Source organism: Lutjanus erythropterus, chromosome 10, assembly GCF_056507025.1.
Source record: "Lutjanus erythropterus isolate fLutEry1 chromosome 10, fLutEry1.hap2, whole genome shotgun sequence".
Lineage (NCBI taxonomy): Eukaryota > Metazoa > Chordata > Actinopteri > Lutjaniformes > Lutjanidae > Lutjanus > Lutjanus erythropterus.
The window spans coordinates 38,081,395-38,097,045 of record NC_139326.1 but is presented as its reverse complement, the minus strand read 5'-3'; the positions used below and the strand labels follow the sequence as shown (position 1 = coordinate 38,097,045).

At 38.9% G+C, this 15,651-nt stretch overlaps 1 protein-coding gene across 1 annotated transcript; it reads right to left on the bottom strand.

Annotated features, from left to right (window-relative positions):
* Nucleotides 1-3,400: 3,400 nt before the first annotated feature.
* On the bottom strand, nucleotides 3,401-5,289 carry ankrd34bb (ankyrin repeat domain 34Bb). The gene is made up of 2 exons (XM_084729646.1): nucleotides 5,087-5,289; nucleotides 3,401-4,976 (listed from the first exon to the last, which is right to left on the bottom strand). Exons 1-2 carry the CDS (start codon nucleotides 5,287-5,289, stop codon nucleotides 3,482-3,484), a joined length of 1,698 nt encoding a protein of 565 aa, XP_084585772.1. The 3' UTR covers nucleotides 3,401-3,481.
* Between the last annotated feature and the right edge of the window lie 10,362 nt (nucleotides 5,290-15,651).

Genomic DNA, 15,651 nt, shown 5'->3' with positions numbered 1-15,651 from the left:
GTGGGGTTTGGATTAAAAGAACAGGTCACCCCAAAATCAAAACTACATATTTTTTCCCCTGGCCTGTTGTGCTATTGATCTATCTAATTTTTTTTTGGTGTGAGTTGTAGAGTTTTGTTGACGTCGGCTGTAGAGATGTCTGCCTTCTCTCCAATGTAACAGCACTAAGTGGCATTCAGCTTATAGAGCTAAAAACACCCCCAAAAAATCTAAACCAGTCTCCAAAAATCACGACCCAGTTATTCAAGATAATCCACAGACTCTTGTGGTGATTGAGTTTCACAGAGGAACTACTTTCTTTTGGCAGTAAAATCTAAAATCTACTTTCTACTAGAAATAAAGTAGTTTGGACTAGAAAGAAAGTAGTGACATGAAACTGTTCACAACAAGGTGTGTTGATTATCTTGAGTGAGATAAATGAGCTGAGTTCAGTAGATGGAATTTTTCAAATGTATTTTTTGGTTCTTTGAGCACCACAAGCTGAGTGCCATTTAGTCCAGTTATATCAAAGAGAAGACAGACATCTCTATGGCTGATATCTCTAGAACTCATCAATAGCGCTACATGCCAGGGGAAAAACATGTACAGGGTGTCCACAAAGTCTCTTTACAGTTTAAAAAATGTATTACAAAAACCATTGATGAGATATGTCAGTCAGATTTGTTCTATGTACTCAGTGGTTATCAAAGTTTTTAATCACATTCATGCTTCACACATGAAGCAAAAGATCACTGATGCCATTGCCACCATTGATGAGGCTATGCTACAGTGAACATGGCAAGAAATTGAGTACTGTCTTGATGTGCTTTGTGCAACTAATGGTTCCCATATAGAGGTGTATTAAATGAGGCAAAAAAACCCTTCAATATCTACTTTTCATTTTGTAATAATTTCCACAGATTTGTCAATTCATTTGCTTTTGTAATAAATTTGTTAAATTGTAAAGAGACTTTATGGACACCCTGTATTTTTGATTTTGGGGTGAAATGTCCCTTTTAAAGAGCAGGGGCTCTTGAGACGATCAACAATGCACCCGGTATGTTTCGACTACCTAGCTAGATCAGCTAGATCAGTGCCGGAGAGCGAGGACAAGAGCCGCGCTAGTCCAGCTTGAACCTAAAGCTTTTCCTGGCTGAGGTCTGGCCAGGAAAATGGGACTGTACTGTTCTGAAGGCTCTCTGTCGATCACCACTGTTGAATACATTTATTTGTTATTCTATGAAAATAAAATGCTGAGTACAAGTCCAAAGCAAGCATGTTTTCACTGCCCACCTTTCACCACATCCAACTGAGTTACACATCTTCATACAAAGTCACTCAAATATTTGGTGTACACTTTATTTGAAAATAGTCAGACAGTGCAGGACAACACAATGAAGAACACTGAAGGTTGAGTGTACCACTGAAGTGTTGCCACTGGCAACTCTGTACATGGTGAAAAGAGTATCTCCGAATGTTTTAAATGTTCAAGGATGCAGTTTTACTGATTGGCAATTTAGATAAAAGGCTTTTCTAAAAGATAAGGCTATTTTTTCCTCAGTGTGCAGCTTATGTTGATAAGTGCCGTTTTATTCCAACAGTGATATGCAGTGCACCCCATGTTCAAACTGGAGGTCATGGATTTATTTTTTATGCCTTTGTAAAGAATACATGGTCATCTTTAATAACTGATAATTTCTTACTAATGAATAACTGATAAAGGTATTTATATATTTAAAGTTAAATAAGCTCCTCAGATTGAGTAAAGACAATGCCACTTTTAAAAATGCTGCAAAAATATAATTAAGACAAACCACTTTGCTAATCTAAAATTGGCTTTTAACCAGTAGATTGGAGGTGGATGTTTCTTGAGCTGTTTTTCACTCTGCTCTGTACTTTGTTTGATCCAAGGCCAGTCTCACATATTATGTTTTCTGTAAAGTCACAGCAAGTCTCAAATCTCTTTGGCTCACACAAGAATTAAGCCTGAGTCATGAGCGTACATAATGCCACTATAAATTGTATGAGTATAGACTAAAAAATACTTTTTCATTTGAACAACCATTTAACTTCAGCTTGAAGGTTCATTCTTGACCTCAGGAGCAGACATTCGACATAAACATTCAACTCAAGATCCCTTTTTTTTGTCGCTTCCAAATCTTTCAATTACATCTCATGGCCTTCCTTTGTGGATTGAGTTGCTCAGCTGTCATGGAAAGCATTAGATTTTGATAATGTGAAAACAGATGGCAGTAAAGTGGATTGTGTAGACAGACAGGAACATAAAAGACGCATAAAAAACTTAAAAGATCAGTTGTGAGGACCCAGCAACACAGAGCACAACAGCCTATAGGCAGGGTTGGGTACCGTTCACATTTGAAGCAGTACCTGGTATTCAGTACGTCACCCAACGGTACCATTTTTCTGTGCTGTACATGAAAAATGTAATTTCAGTTGTTAAAAAAATGAGCCCAAACTCAATTTTAACACTGTTATTTATTTAGAACAGTTTGCACATCGCCTGAAATAAAATCCTTTCCTACCTCTGTCTCCACAAATCTGTCCCTCCAGCCTGTCAGTCTGTCATCAGGGCCATAGAGCGGCAAAGTCCCTCCCCTTAAAGTGGGACCTTAACCTGACGCGAGTTGTCCTTAGAAACAGATTGGAAAAATTACTGGCACTTTCAAAAAAACAGGTGACTGGTTGAACCATCTGTCTATCATGTCAGGTTAACTTCAACCCATCAGATCAGTGCTATGCTATCATAGTATCTATGCTAACCTCTTCAGGAGCCACCATTGTTTGTTCCAGACGAGTCATGTCCATGGATGCTTCTCGCTGTCATCACACTTAAAACCACGTCCACAGATGCCAATAGTCTCTCCTAGGATGCTGATTGGCTGCACCACTTTTAGTGCAGACAGAAATGGATAACATGAAGCCTGGCAATATGGATTCTTGCATGATCTCATGAATCCAGCTGTGGAACCTGACTTTGGAAAAAATATATATGGCAGTCAATGGTGAGAGGCAAGTCAAGAAAATTTCAGTATCAGACTGTGAAGATCGGTAGTTAGAAGGACTACACACCCAAAAGTTTGTGGACAACTGGCAAAAGAACAAGGAAGACATTCATATCCAATGCTAGATCATCTGGCGACCATCTCCCTTACATCTCCTCACCACATATGTGAGCAGAATACTTTGGTCACATGATTAAAACAAACCCAATGTATGACGACAAAGCAACTCCATCACTGAGGAAGGAAACAAGATGTTGGACCTTGTGTTAAGATTTTTTTTGTGAAACCATGTTGGCCTAGCTGTTCTGGAAAAGTGCTGAAGTATATAAAGGCATTTTTATTTTTTTATTTATTTATTCAGGTTTTACACTAAAGATATATTTGTATTCTTGATGTTTTTTTATGTCATTATATAGAGCTCAGTGTATGATACTGGTAAGATCACATGCATTTTCTTCTGATACATGCACTATTTTGTTCTAGTGGCCAAAACTTTCCTTGAAGTTGACCAGCTGTGTTATCTGCTCACTCTGCATTGAGTGGCGTCTCCACAACATTTTCTTGGCCTTTAGGTCCCTCAGGAAAACCGGTGCACAGGGTAGAATGGGCTTTGACCCTGTAAGAACAGCATTCAGTGTCTTACTATTGCCACTCAAAGGGTAGGAAGAGCTAGAGCTGACCCCAATATCTGGTATAGGAGCATGGGGATTCAGAGGAGGGAGGTATCCAGGGCGAGTGTGGGCGATGTGATCCAGAAGAAGGGCCCCTGAGCCTCTTCGCTCCTGCCCGGCAGTGCCTCGTCTCTGGACAGAGCTCTCTAAGGATTCCCTCGATCCTGACAGAGTGGAGGATCTGCTGTTGACTAGCTTGTGCCTTTCTGGTCCCGTTCCAGCTCCTCCACTGTTCTTGGAGCTATTGTCTTGGCTGCCAAACTGTAACTGAGAGTCAGAATTGTAGTGGTCAATGCCAATATTCCGCCGACGGACCACGTTTTGCAGACTGGAAACATTAAGTTGTCTGAGACAGTCAGAGGAACCTTCTTCCACAGGACAAGGTTCATGGGGAAAGGGGAGACTGTCGTGATGCAAGTTTGGGTGTGAAGCAGAATGCAGTGAACTTGCAGTACTGTCATATGACATCTTTCTACCAAAGCCTCTTCTTCCACTTCCTCCCCTGGTCTCATTTCCTGACATGTTTTCTAGTGCTTTCAGAAGCCCAGTAGTGTCTTTGACATCGATGCTGTGGTGGCGTGAAACAGGTGGAGGTCTTCCGTGGAAGGTGAGGCTATTGATTCTGAAGGACAACTCTTCCTCAGGTGTAATTTGGACTGGCTCCTCTGTCAGAGAGGAGGCCTGGCTTTGCTGGAGCAGCAGGGAAGGACTTTTAGACCACTGCTCAGAATGTAGCCTCTGGAGATTAAGTCGCTTATCCACTCCAGGTACACGTAAAGGACTAGGATGCTGGATTGGAGAACCTGGTCGAGATGTGACTAGGCCAGGTGCTGATCCTAAACAGTGGGGATCCCTGAGGCCAAGTAGTGGGCTACCAGGTTGGGGGGAAGCATTTGCTGAGGAGCCCTGTGGAGGAGTTCGTAGCTGGAGCTCATATGGAGACATGCAACAAGACGCTGGGGTGTAATGCATACGCTCCTCAAGGTCAGGAGGTGGAGGGACATTGAGGTACTGCTTTGTCATCTGATGGCCAGATGGAAGTTTGTTGGTGGTGATGATGATAACCTCCTTACCCTTGGCTTTACAGGCATCCAGGAGGACCCTGAGGACATCCCTGTTGCCTGAATTGACAGCGTGAATCAGTGCTGATAAGCCTGCATGATCCTCCAGAGTTGGATCAGCTCCACTGCTCAGCAGGAGTGATAGAATTTCAGCTCCAGCTTGTTCGAGGCATGCATGCATCAGAGCTGTTTTCCCTGTCTTGTCTTGGATGTTTGGGTCAGCACCATTTTCCAGAAGATACCTATTGGGAGAAAGATCACATTTATTACACCAGGAAACCGTTGAAGAGAGAACTAGTTACCCTCAACAGAAACACATGCATTAGCGCACATGTCACATGATGAAACCTACCGAACCATCTTGTGTTTGGGTACACTTTGTGAATCTGTATGGCGTGTTTTGCAGGCCACCATCAGTGGCGTCTCGCCATATTCATTACTCTCGTTTATGTAGGCCCCTCCCTCCAGGAGCAGGCGAGTCAGACGCAGACGACTCAAATAGACAGCCTTCAGCAGAGAATTGCCGTCTGTTCGAACCTCTGTTGACTCATCCATTGTAAGGACTTTGGCTGCTGCTAATCCACCTTCAGTGTCTTTGATGAATGATCGTCACTTTCTTGTCCAAAGGTGCACACAGACCAGTGCCTGCAACAGAGGGAGAGGAACACTAAATTCTCAGATGTAGTCCATCAGATGGGTAACAGTGGATCCTCAAACCACACCAGGACTGCAGACTGCATTTGTTTGATGCACATCTCTTATGTGAATTATGTGAAATATGAATACTGCGTTACTGTACTTAAGTAGAATTTTCAGGTTTACTTGAGTATTTCTATTTCTGATTTTTACTTTTACTCTGTACTTTCTACTATTGACCCTTTCAAAACAGGCTTGTTACTTTAGTTTTAATGCATTTAATTTGGCACTGCCTTCCCAACATCAACACTGATTTCAACTTAAATGGATGTGTAATAAAACTCACAGAAAATACAATTCCTAGGTTTATCTATTGGTGCATATCACACACAATAGATGTAACATGGCAAAAAAAAAATGTAAGAGTAAGTAGATGAAAATTTACACAAAACAGGTAACAAGACATAACAAAATGTGACAAGACAAAAAACACGCAAGCTGAAAAAAGACAAACCAGACAAAAAAGACGTAGCATAACCAAAAAGACATAACAAGATGTAAAAGACCTAACAAGACACAAAAGGCTTAACAAGACATTAAAGATGTAACAAGACCTAGCGAGACAAAAAAGGCATAACGGTTGCAACAAAAACAAAACAAGACAGAAAATTAAGTAAAAGATGTAACATGATAAAACTGGGGGTCCACCACAGTAGCACAGTAGAAAACAGAGAGGAAACTTGAACAAGTTCAGATTACGAAAAGCTCCAGGTTACAGGTTGTTGAGTTCCCATCGTGGAAAAGATCTCAGACTATAAGGAACTACTATATGTGCTCACTTTATCACTCTAACTTTGCCATTATTGTGAATGTGAATAGTTTGTTAGTCAATATACGTTAGACCTGGTGACCTGTCCAGGGTGTACCTTGCCTCATATCTAGCACATACTGGGGACTGCTCTTGACCCTGAACAGTGTAAGTAGATTAGAAAATGAATAGATGGTATCCATAGCAACAACATTTGATTACCAATGTACATGATTGTTGCACACTCATGACTAAGTTCATAGCACACTGAAATAATGGCAAACCAGTGGCTGCCTTATTCTAAAAAATCTGAAAGTCAATGACGTGCTTTGAAAACTGGACAGCAGGAATGTAAAATATACACTGTTTGTAGTGGCAGAGTACAAACGCACAAAAGCACGAGTGGTCCTTGAAAGCAATATTCTGGTAAGTGTCATCCAATGCTGGCGAGAGTCTACTTATGGCCACTGCTCGCCTTTACAGTCCCAGCTCTGCATTTGGCATGTTGTCATGTGTTGTCATGACATTTCTATGCGGATGTTTCATAATTTTGCAGCGTTTGCAAAGCAGCCTTCGTTGTACCTCTGTGTCTGCATGTCGCCTTGAATTCTCACAATGGTAGTCAGACTTCTGATAAAGATGACGCACACACACATCTGCATCTACGCAGCACCTACAGGATTCACTTGTATAGTTGCCAGTGTAACTATGATTTACAGCAGACGAGGTCACACAACAGCAACAGCTACAGACCCAAACATCCCATGAGCTGCTTTTTGTATAGGAGATGTGAAGTGGTGAAGTCAGACGGTCTTCTACCTCAGAACACAAGAACACAACATGTTCGTCATCCTCAGGGCTGCCTGTATTCACTCCTGCCGCCTATTGTGTGTGTGGCCTTGTGTTTCTTTTATCCAAGTCTGTGAAACTGTGACCGATGATTTACTTTAACTGCGTAGGTGAGTGTGTGTGTGTCAGAAGGGTGTAAAGCATATACAGCTGGAGTATAAAGAAAGTTAGTGTAATGCACTTTTCAGTGGACATACTGTGCCATTTAAACGTATGTCACTTCATGATTTGGTTGCAGCCTCATCTAAAAATGACCGGTTTATTTAACCAGATTAATGTCCAGTCCCTGCTGGGAACAGCCCATCTGACAGCGGGGTTACACAGTCCGTAGGCTTCGTGTACTGCAAGGCAGGTGCAGGACGTGGTACCGTCACCTCTACCCAACCCTTTAAGTGGATCAGTCCATGTCAGAGGTCAAGCAGGAAAGTTTGAGTCATAAATAGAAATGGACACGGACATAAACTCATGTATTTTTGCATGTTATGACTGATCCAGGTAAAAGCAGCGGTAAAAGTAAAGTTTTTTATTAAAAATGAACTGGGAACAAAAATGACACAAAAGGCACTTTCTCTCATGGCTGAAATGATCAGTACACTTGGACTATTTTTGATTTGGAGGTGAACTGTCCCTTTAATAAGCAGCCATTTGTCTGTTTATTTTTAGTTTACACAGGGCTGGAAGTGATGCTGGTCATGCTGCTCATCATAATGCCTGCAGAATAAAATGATGGCACCCATTAGATACTGTCTGCTGTGATTATTGATGCTGAGGGCAGATACATTCTTTTCATAGTTGCTCATCTTTCAAAGGCCGTGCATTATTCACTTCATTTGTAACCCAAAGCAAAGAATAGTGCACTACAGCAGACTTACAAAGTAAAGCTATAATTAAACAGTATATCTCCAGTGTAATATGTTGTGAACTAAAGTGGGCTGGTCTGAGGCGTGAAAATGAATCCCACTCCAGTCCCTGTTTCAAACTATCCTTTTAAAAAGTCACACAATAAGTTAAACAAACTATCAGACTGAGGCAGTGATAGATCAGCAACTCTTGTGTTCTGTGAGATAAAATTACTGTTTTTTTTCCTTCAAAGACGTCTGGCGGCTTTGGAGAGAGTGATATGTGGCTTATACACAAATGGCTATCTGACAGTAAGGTAAAGTGGTGAAAATATTCTAAATATAACACAAACTTAAATTGATATGGATTTTTTTTTACATTTTTTGGTGGCTTACATATGTTTTGCTGCTGACCCTGTCCACAGCAGTACAGTGTTTACTGTCTCACACCAGACTCCTGCTGCTGTGTCAACCGCCATCTACTGTAGGTCATTCATTGACTCTGGACAGTGGTGGACATAACTAATTACAAATACTCAAATTACTGTAATTAAGTCATCTTTAGGTACTTGTACTTTCATGAGTAGATTTTCAAGTCTGTACTTTTACTAGTACTTAAGTATGTATTACACTATATAATGTACTTAGTTACTTTTAAAATCATAATTAAGTACTGAGTACCATTAGAATTAATATCCAAACCCTTCATCTGCATTTTAGTAATTAGTAAGGTTGTATAGATCATAAATCCTGCTTCCCCACTGTTAATGGCAGGAGATGACTAAAAAGGGGATTTATGTTATGATTGACAGCTGAGCCCTGCTCACGATTGGCTCACCTGGCTGACATTGACCAGGCAGGGACAGTTTAACATAAAGTTAGTAATGATTGGATTATGGCCATGTAACAGGATTATGTATCTGGATACAAAAAAGATAACTGTAATCCATTACATTTACAGATTAAAAGAGACAGTCACAGTTAGAATTAGTAAAAATGGGGATTGTTAGCAGGATTACAATTTTAAAATACATTTCAAAACAAGCTGTAGCTCCAGTGATCACACACACACACACACACACACACACACACACAGACAATGAAGTGATTACTGGAAATGTTGCCCTTTTTTGGCCTTTTGATTCAGATTCAATAATTTATTATCATCTCAATGAAACACTGATTGCAATTTGTCTTTGTGTGCTCAAAACATCCATACAAAGACACATCCACATGGAAATATCAAAATATTACCCAATTATAAGTCAATCAATCAATATTTCAATCATTCAATCATTCAATCATATCTTATGTTATATTGAGGTCATCCAAAGAGTTAAGAGTGTGACACTTGGTTACTGACTACATGTTTAACAGGTAATTATTAATTGTATGTGAATATATTTTCAAAGTAACCTTCCAACCTTGATCACAGGAAATACCAATGAAGTATGTTTGAAGCTTGATCCATACTTGCAGCTACAGGTATCTCAGTCTCTGCTGAACAGATTTGGACCATTTTTCTTTTAATCTTTCTAACTTTATGGATGTATAATACTAAATCACTGGAGCTCTGTTGTAATCATGTGTACAATGCTGTAATGGTTCATTTGGATAGAGTATAATGCGTGTGTGTGTGTGTGTGTGTGTGTGTGTGTGAGGAGCAGGAGGTTTCAACCCCTGTTTGCAGCCTTTTTCTGCAGGGTGACATTCAAACCCCCCATCAGTGCTTCTTTGAGGGGTCAGGCCTGGCCTTCAACCAGCACCAACACAGACAGAATAGCTAATGAGACAAAATGTCATTCCTTAACATTTTATCATTCCACATGTAAAGGCCACACATGTTTTTTCTTCATTCCACACTCAGGAGCAGAGCCTGAGATATTATTATGATTATGATGACAGAGAAAACTACAGGTGCTTTACACACGCGTACATGTATTCATCTGTGTGTTAGGAGCTACTTATAGACATAGTCAAGTGGAAGGCTACAATACACCACGAAGCCATTTAGTCACAGCTAGAACTGGAATATGCTGTTAATTCATGACAGAAGCAGAGTTCATCATGTGACTGGAGCACAACAACAGCACAGAAATATAAACCAAATCTTCTACTGTCTGTCTGTCTGTCTGTCTTCCAGGAGACAAGTGTAACCTCAGACATGTCCATAGATAGAAAAATTTAAAGCTGTGAAGATTTATTCATGATGAGTCAGTTATTACATTAATCACCAACTGCTGATAATCGATTAATTGGTAAAGAAAAAAGTCAAAATACTCATTCAACTTCTTAAATGTGAATATTTTCTGGTGTCTTTACTCCTTTATGACAATAAACTGTATATATTTAGGTTGTTCACACAAAAAACAGAATGAAACATTTAGAGCTGCAATGATTTAGCAATTATGAATTGATTGTTACATTCATTGCCAATGATTCTGATAATTGATTGATTGTTTTGAGTAATTTATTAATGTTTTTTTTCCAGCTTCATAATTGTAATATTTTCAGGGTTCCTTACTCCTATCTGACAGAAGATAAACTTTAGGTTGTGAGCAAAACAAGACATCTGAGGACGTCATCTTGGGCTTTGGGAAACACCGATCAACATTTTTCTCCATTTTCTGACATTTTTTGAACCAAAAACCAATCAATTAAGTGAGAAAATTATTGTCAGGTTAACCAACAATCAAAATAGTCATTAGTTGCAGCTCTATATCGTGTTTTTGTTCCATTTAAATTCAGTATTGTCTCGTTTGTACACATTCACATAAAAAACTGAATGAAACAAGTAGAGCTGCAATGATTTATCGATTAATTGATTATGAACAGTTATTAAGTTAATCACCAACTATTTTGATAATTACTTTGCATCTTTTTTTAATGGAAAAAAGTCAAAATTCTCTGAATTCAGCTTCGTAATTGTGGATATTTTCTGGTTTCTCTATTCCTCTCTGACAGTAAACTGAATATCTTTGAGTTGTGGATAAAACAGGACACTAGGGGATGTCATCGCCCTAATCAATTAATCATGAATTAAATCAACAGATTAATAGACAATGAAAATAATTGTTAGTTGCAGCCATACAGCTTTTACCTCTAAATCATTTATGCACAAAGTTGTTGTCTTGTTTGTACACTTTCACACAAAAAACACAATGACACATCTAGAGCTGCAATAATTTATGGATTAATCATTTGTGAATCTATTATCAGAATAGTCCTCAACATTTTTATCAATCGAATAATCTCCTTGGGTGACTTTTTAAGAGAAAGTCAAAATTCTCTAATTCCTGCTTCATAATGGTGAACATTTTCTCTTTTTTTAAAAACTTCTCTATGACAGTAAACTGAACATGGTTGACACTGGTCAACAGTTTTCAGACATTTCATGGACCGATCAACTAATCGATATATCGAGAAAACTGAAAATCACCTTCACTTGCAGCTCTGTATCATATGTCTGTGTATCATTTATATACAGTGTTGTTCCCACAAAAAAACAGAATGAAACATTTGCACTGAAGTCATGTTTCATGGCATAAATACTGTAAATGTAATGGGATACAGAAGATTTACAGTATAAAATAACAGATTTCATCCCTACTTGATTGTCTACTTTCTTTAAATGTTAATATTTTCAGTGTCATTATTAAACATAAAGATTTAGGACACATACTCTGAAGAAACAAACTGTAACAGATTATTTTTAAAGGCACAGCTATGACTTCTGGTGTAAAAATCTGTCTTCATTTCTGCACTGCCAGTTATTGTTGCTATGTGCACAAACTTACCTGAATGTGTCTCATTCTTTGCTGTGAAAGCTGTTCATGCCGCAGGTCCTCTCCAACTGATAGGTCACAGTCAGTGTGCAGGCTGAAGAGAAACCAGTAGCAGACATCCGTGCAGGGGAGTGACTGATGAGAGGAGGCAGTGAGGACTAATATACGTCAGATGAGAGTGAAAGGCCGGCCTATGGCAGCCGAGGAGCAGGAGGCGCGCAGCCAATGACAGCACATCCTATTGTGAGCAGCCACAGTGCAGACGCTGGTCTTTGGTGAAGTGTTTGCGCAGGTAAGACTCACATTCAGACTGTTGGGTGTGTGGAGTGATGACAATGGTGCCGCCGACGTCACCGGAAAGTTCAAGGCTGGAGACAGATTTATTTTGGTGAAGATTGAACAAGAGAGAGCTTCACTCGCTTCATGGACATATTACCATATTCAGAAGTCAATGACGGAGAAAGGCTGAGGAAATCAGTCACTGAATCTATGGTTCACTGCAGAATGTAGATATTAAAGGGCACATCCGACCTGATGTCCTTCACTAGTGTGTGAAAATCAAAAACTGATGTCTTCTAAGAGTCAGTTTGATGAAGAGCTCAAACTCCTTTTTATGATTTCCTGTTTGCTGCACTTCTACAAGGACACGGTTTTAAGTCAATACATTATACAATTTCCCACACAACACTTAAGCTCTGGAATTAAAGGCACAGTTCACATATAGAAAAAAAGATTTTCTCTGTTATGTTATGTTGTCTCCCATCTCTCCACTATAATGGAACTAGATGACACTCAGCATCAAATTGAAAAAGTCAACAGCAGTGTCCCAGAAATCATGACCAGGTTACTCAAGATAATCCACAGACCTTGTTGTGATCAGCTTCATGTAGGGACTACTTTCTTTTTACCAAAAAACCCCCTGCTGATCATATCATTGTGCAGAAGGAAGCGTGAATCTACTCATGGATGAGAGACTCAGGCTGGTGACAGGATGCCATGTAAACAGTGAAGTCTCGCTCACACGTACGAATGTGGGGAAGTGGTCGTTGCCTGTCAAGGCGAAGGACAAGGCTGTGACTACGTCCCTTCTAAGTTCACCAAAGTTGAACTTGATGTGGAAGAAAGGATGTAAATTTGCAGCCACTTCTCTTAATTCGCACATGTGGCATGGCTTATTGGTGTTCAACATCAGTTCCACTGAGATTTCTAGCACGTAGAAAAGGTTGGCAGGTGTGGTAGATAGTTTTTTAAATGTAATTTCTGGTCTTTAAGCACAGCAAGCTGAGTGCCATCTCGTTTCATTATACTGAAGAGAAGTCAGACATGTCTGTGGCTGACATCTCAAAAACTCTGCAACTAACACCAAAACTATCTAGATGGATAAACAGCACTACAGTTTGTTTTTAAAACTTCAATGTTTATTGGGTTTTTTCTCGAACATTCAACCCCATGAATTGGGGATGTCAACTTCTGACTTTTTAACATAAGGAAAGAAATTAAATAATACACTCAAGAAAAAAAAATACAATAAACAAAAGTAAAATCATAACAGCCATAGTTATGAGTGTCTGTAGTCAAAGAAGGGCATACACAAGTCCATTATCTTGAGGTTTAGATATCAATAGACCCATGCACACTTTCCTTTTTGTCATAGATCATTCATTTCTTCCATTTGCACATAAAGACATTTTCTCTCAGTCTAAGCAAATAGGTCATTTTTCCATGTTATAAATCTCTCTCACAATTTCTAACCACTGTTCTATGGTACAGGCTTTATATCAATTTCTTGTTATTGCCTTCTTGCTAGTTACCAACAATATCCTGGTTAAATACCAATCATTATCAATTATATTACAAAGGTACATAACTTTGCATTCCTTTGGTATTGGATATCCCAAAATGTCTTTAATTAAAACACTTGCATTTTCCCAAAATACATTTAATTTATGGCACTCCCAAATAATGTGTGTGTGGTTTACCTCTCTATTCCCACATAACCTCCAATGTGGTTGTTGTGAACCACTTTGTTTGCTCTTTATTGTAGATGTGATGAAATAGCAGGTTAGATTTTTCCACCCAAACTCCCTCCATGTCCTTGAACTTGTAGTGGTGTGTTGTGCTTCACACATGTTGAGCCATTCATCTCTTGTAATTTCAATTTCATAATTTCAATTTCCCATTTAGCCTTGATGTACATAGTTGAGGAAGGTTACAGTCTCTTAAATTTCGATACAGTGTAGAAATTATTTTAAACCATGTCCCGTTGTATGTCCAAATCATTATGTCAATAATTCCATTTAGTGCTTTTGTGTATTGCATTTCCTTCATAAAATAATCCCTCAGCTGCAAATTTTGGTCATTCCAGCTTGGTTTGAATCTGTCATTATAGGCAAACCAGCTCAACAAGTTCACTTCCCTTTCCAGTTTATACTGTTTAATTAGATCAAACCGAATATTCAATGTGTGGGAACTTATTAGCACTACAGTTTTTAATTTTGCAGCGAACCGTACATATGAACATATAGATCATTCAGTAATTTAAGATGCTTGCATGACAGACAAAAGGTGGTTAAAAATCACCTATGAAACCTGTTTGTAAGTCATCTGAGCCAGCTGTCCTGTTTCAGATGTGGTTACATAATCATTTCTTAATGGCTACTGTGGATTTGGAGTTCTAATATAGAGGCTTTCAGACATAAGCTTAAAGGGATAGCTCACCAAAAATGAAAATTTAGTCATTATCTGCATACCCTCATGATTAAAGGTCTGAGGGCTGTACTATGAAGGAAGCTCAACATAGCCAGGCTTTCTTTGCAATGAGCTGCTCGACAAAACCCAAAACCCTAGTCAGAGATAACTGGTATCACAATGGTTGTTATGAACTTGCACGCTCACATAAAAGGGCTGTTTGTTGCGTCATTTGACTCTTCTTCTGCACAAAGTGAAGCCATCGTGAGCCGCTCACTTCTTTCAAAATGATCAAGCTGTTATAGTTAAGAGTTAAGAGTCAGTTTTTGTCACAGTAAAATGAATGTAACTGATTGAAGATTAAATAGGAGAGACTGATGAATTTTCTTTTTTTTTGTTCTGAGCTATAATATCAGCAATGCAAAACAGACTTTAAATAGTAAACAGTAGTAGTATTAAAGGTGGTATGTCGCTGTTTGATTGTTATTTTAGTGTGTGGATGATAAACTGTGTAAAAACCTGACCTTCAGTCAGCATGAGGGTGAGTATATAATAACTGAATGTTCATTTTTGGGTGAACTATCCCTTTAGCTCAAGGCTTTGTTTTCAATCTGAAAATGGTGTGTGCAGTTTTGCTACACCATCAAGGTTGAATGACATGTTTCCTAAAAACAGTATGAAACAGTACACAACAATCTTTGAGGTAAAGTTCCTTTTATTTGGCGAGTGTCATAGAAGCATTACCCAATCAGCAGCAACGTCTATAAAAAATGGTGTATTAAAAAGGTAGTGCAGCGGTTTTTGATGCACCAGTTTCTGTTAAATAAATGTCTTGTCATTTTGTTGAGGCTGAACATGGCCTTGAATGGAAAAAATCTTTCTATTAATGAACTTATAAACCCTGGCAGGTCTTTGTATCTGTACTCAGTAAATTGAAGGTATTGATTAAAATCACCTGATACCATGCAGTTCTAGTCTTTTGGACCAGATTTTAAAAAAAAGTTCCGTCACCATTACTTGAGACATCAGGGGGAACAAAACAATCTTTGAGTCTTGTAACTGAACTTGAAGGTTTTATTCAAGAACTACATGGATATGTGCATCAATTGAAACTGTGTTTATCTGTTACAAATAAGTGAAAGATGGACAGACAAAAAATCCTGTTGTAAAACAGTATGAGTTAAACAGCCAATGTAATCAGAAGAAAAATGTAGCTAAAATGGTTACATTTAATGCAACAACTGTAATCACATATCTGTTCCTCTTAATTGTATATTTTGTCCACTTTGCATTCTCACCAGAAAAGAGACTG

Excerpts from the sequence above, each read along its gene's own strand:
- ankrd34bb (XM_084729646.1), bottom strand. The coding sequence starts at position 5,289 with ATGGATGAGTCAACAGAGGTTCGAACAGACGGCAATTCTCTGCTGAAG. Across the intron at positions 4,977-5,086 it reads CCCAAACACAAGATGGTTCG|GTATCTTCTGGAAAATGGTG; the intron begins GTAGGTTTCATC and ends TTCTCCCAATAG.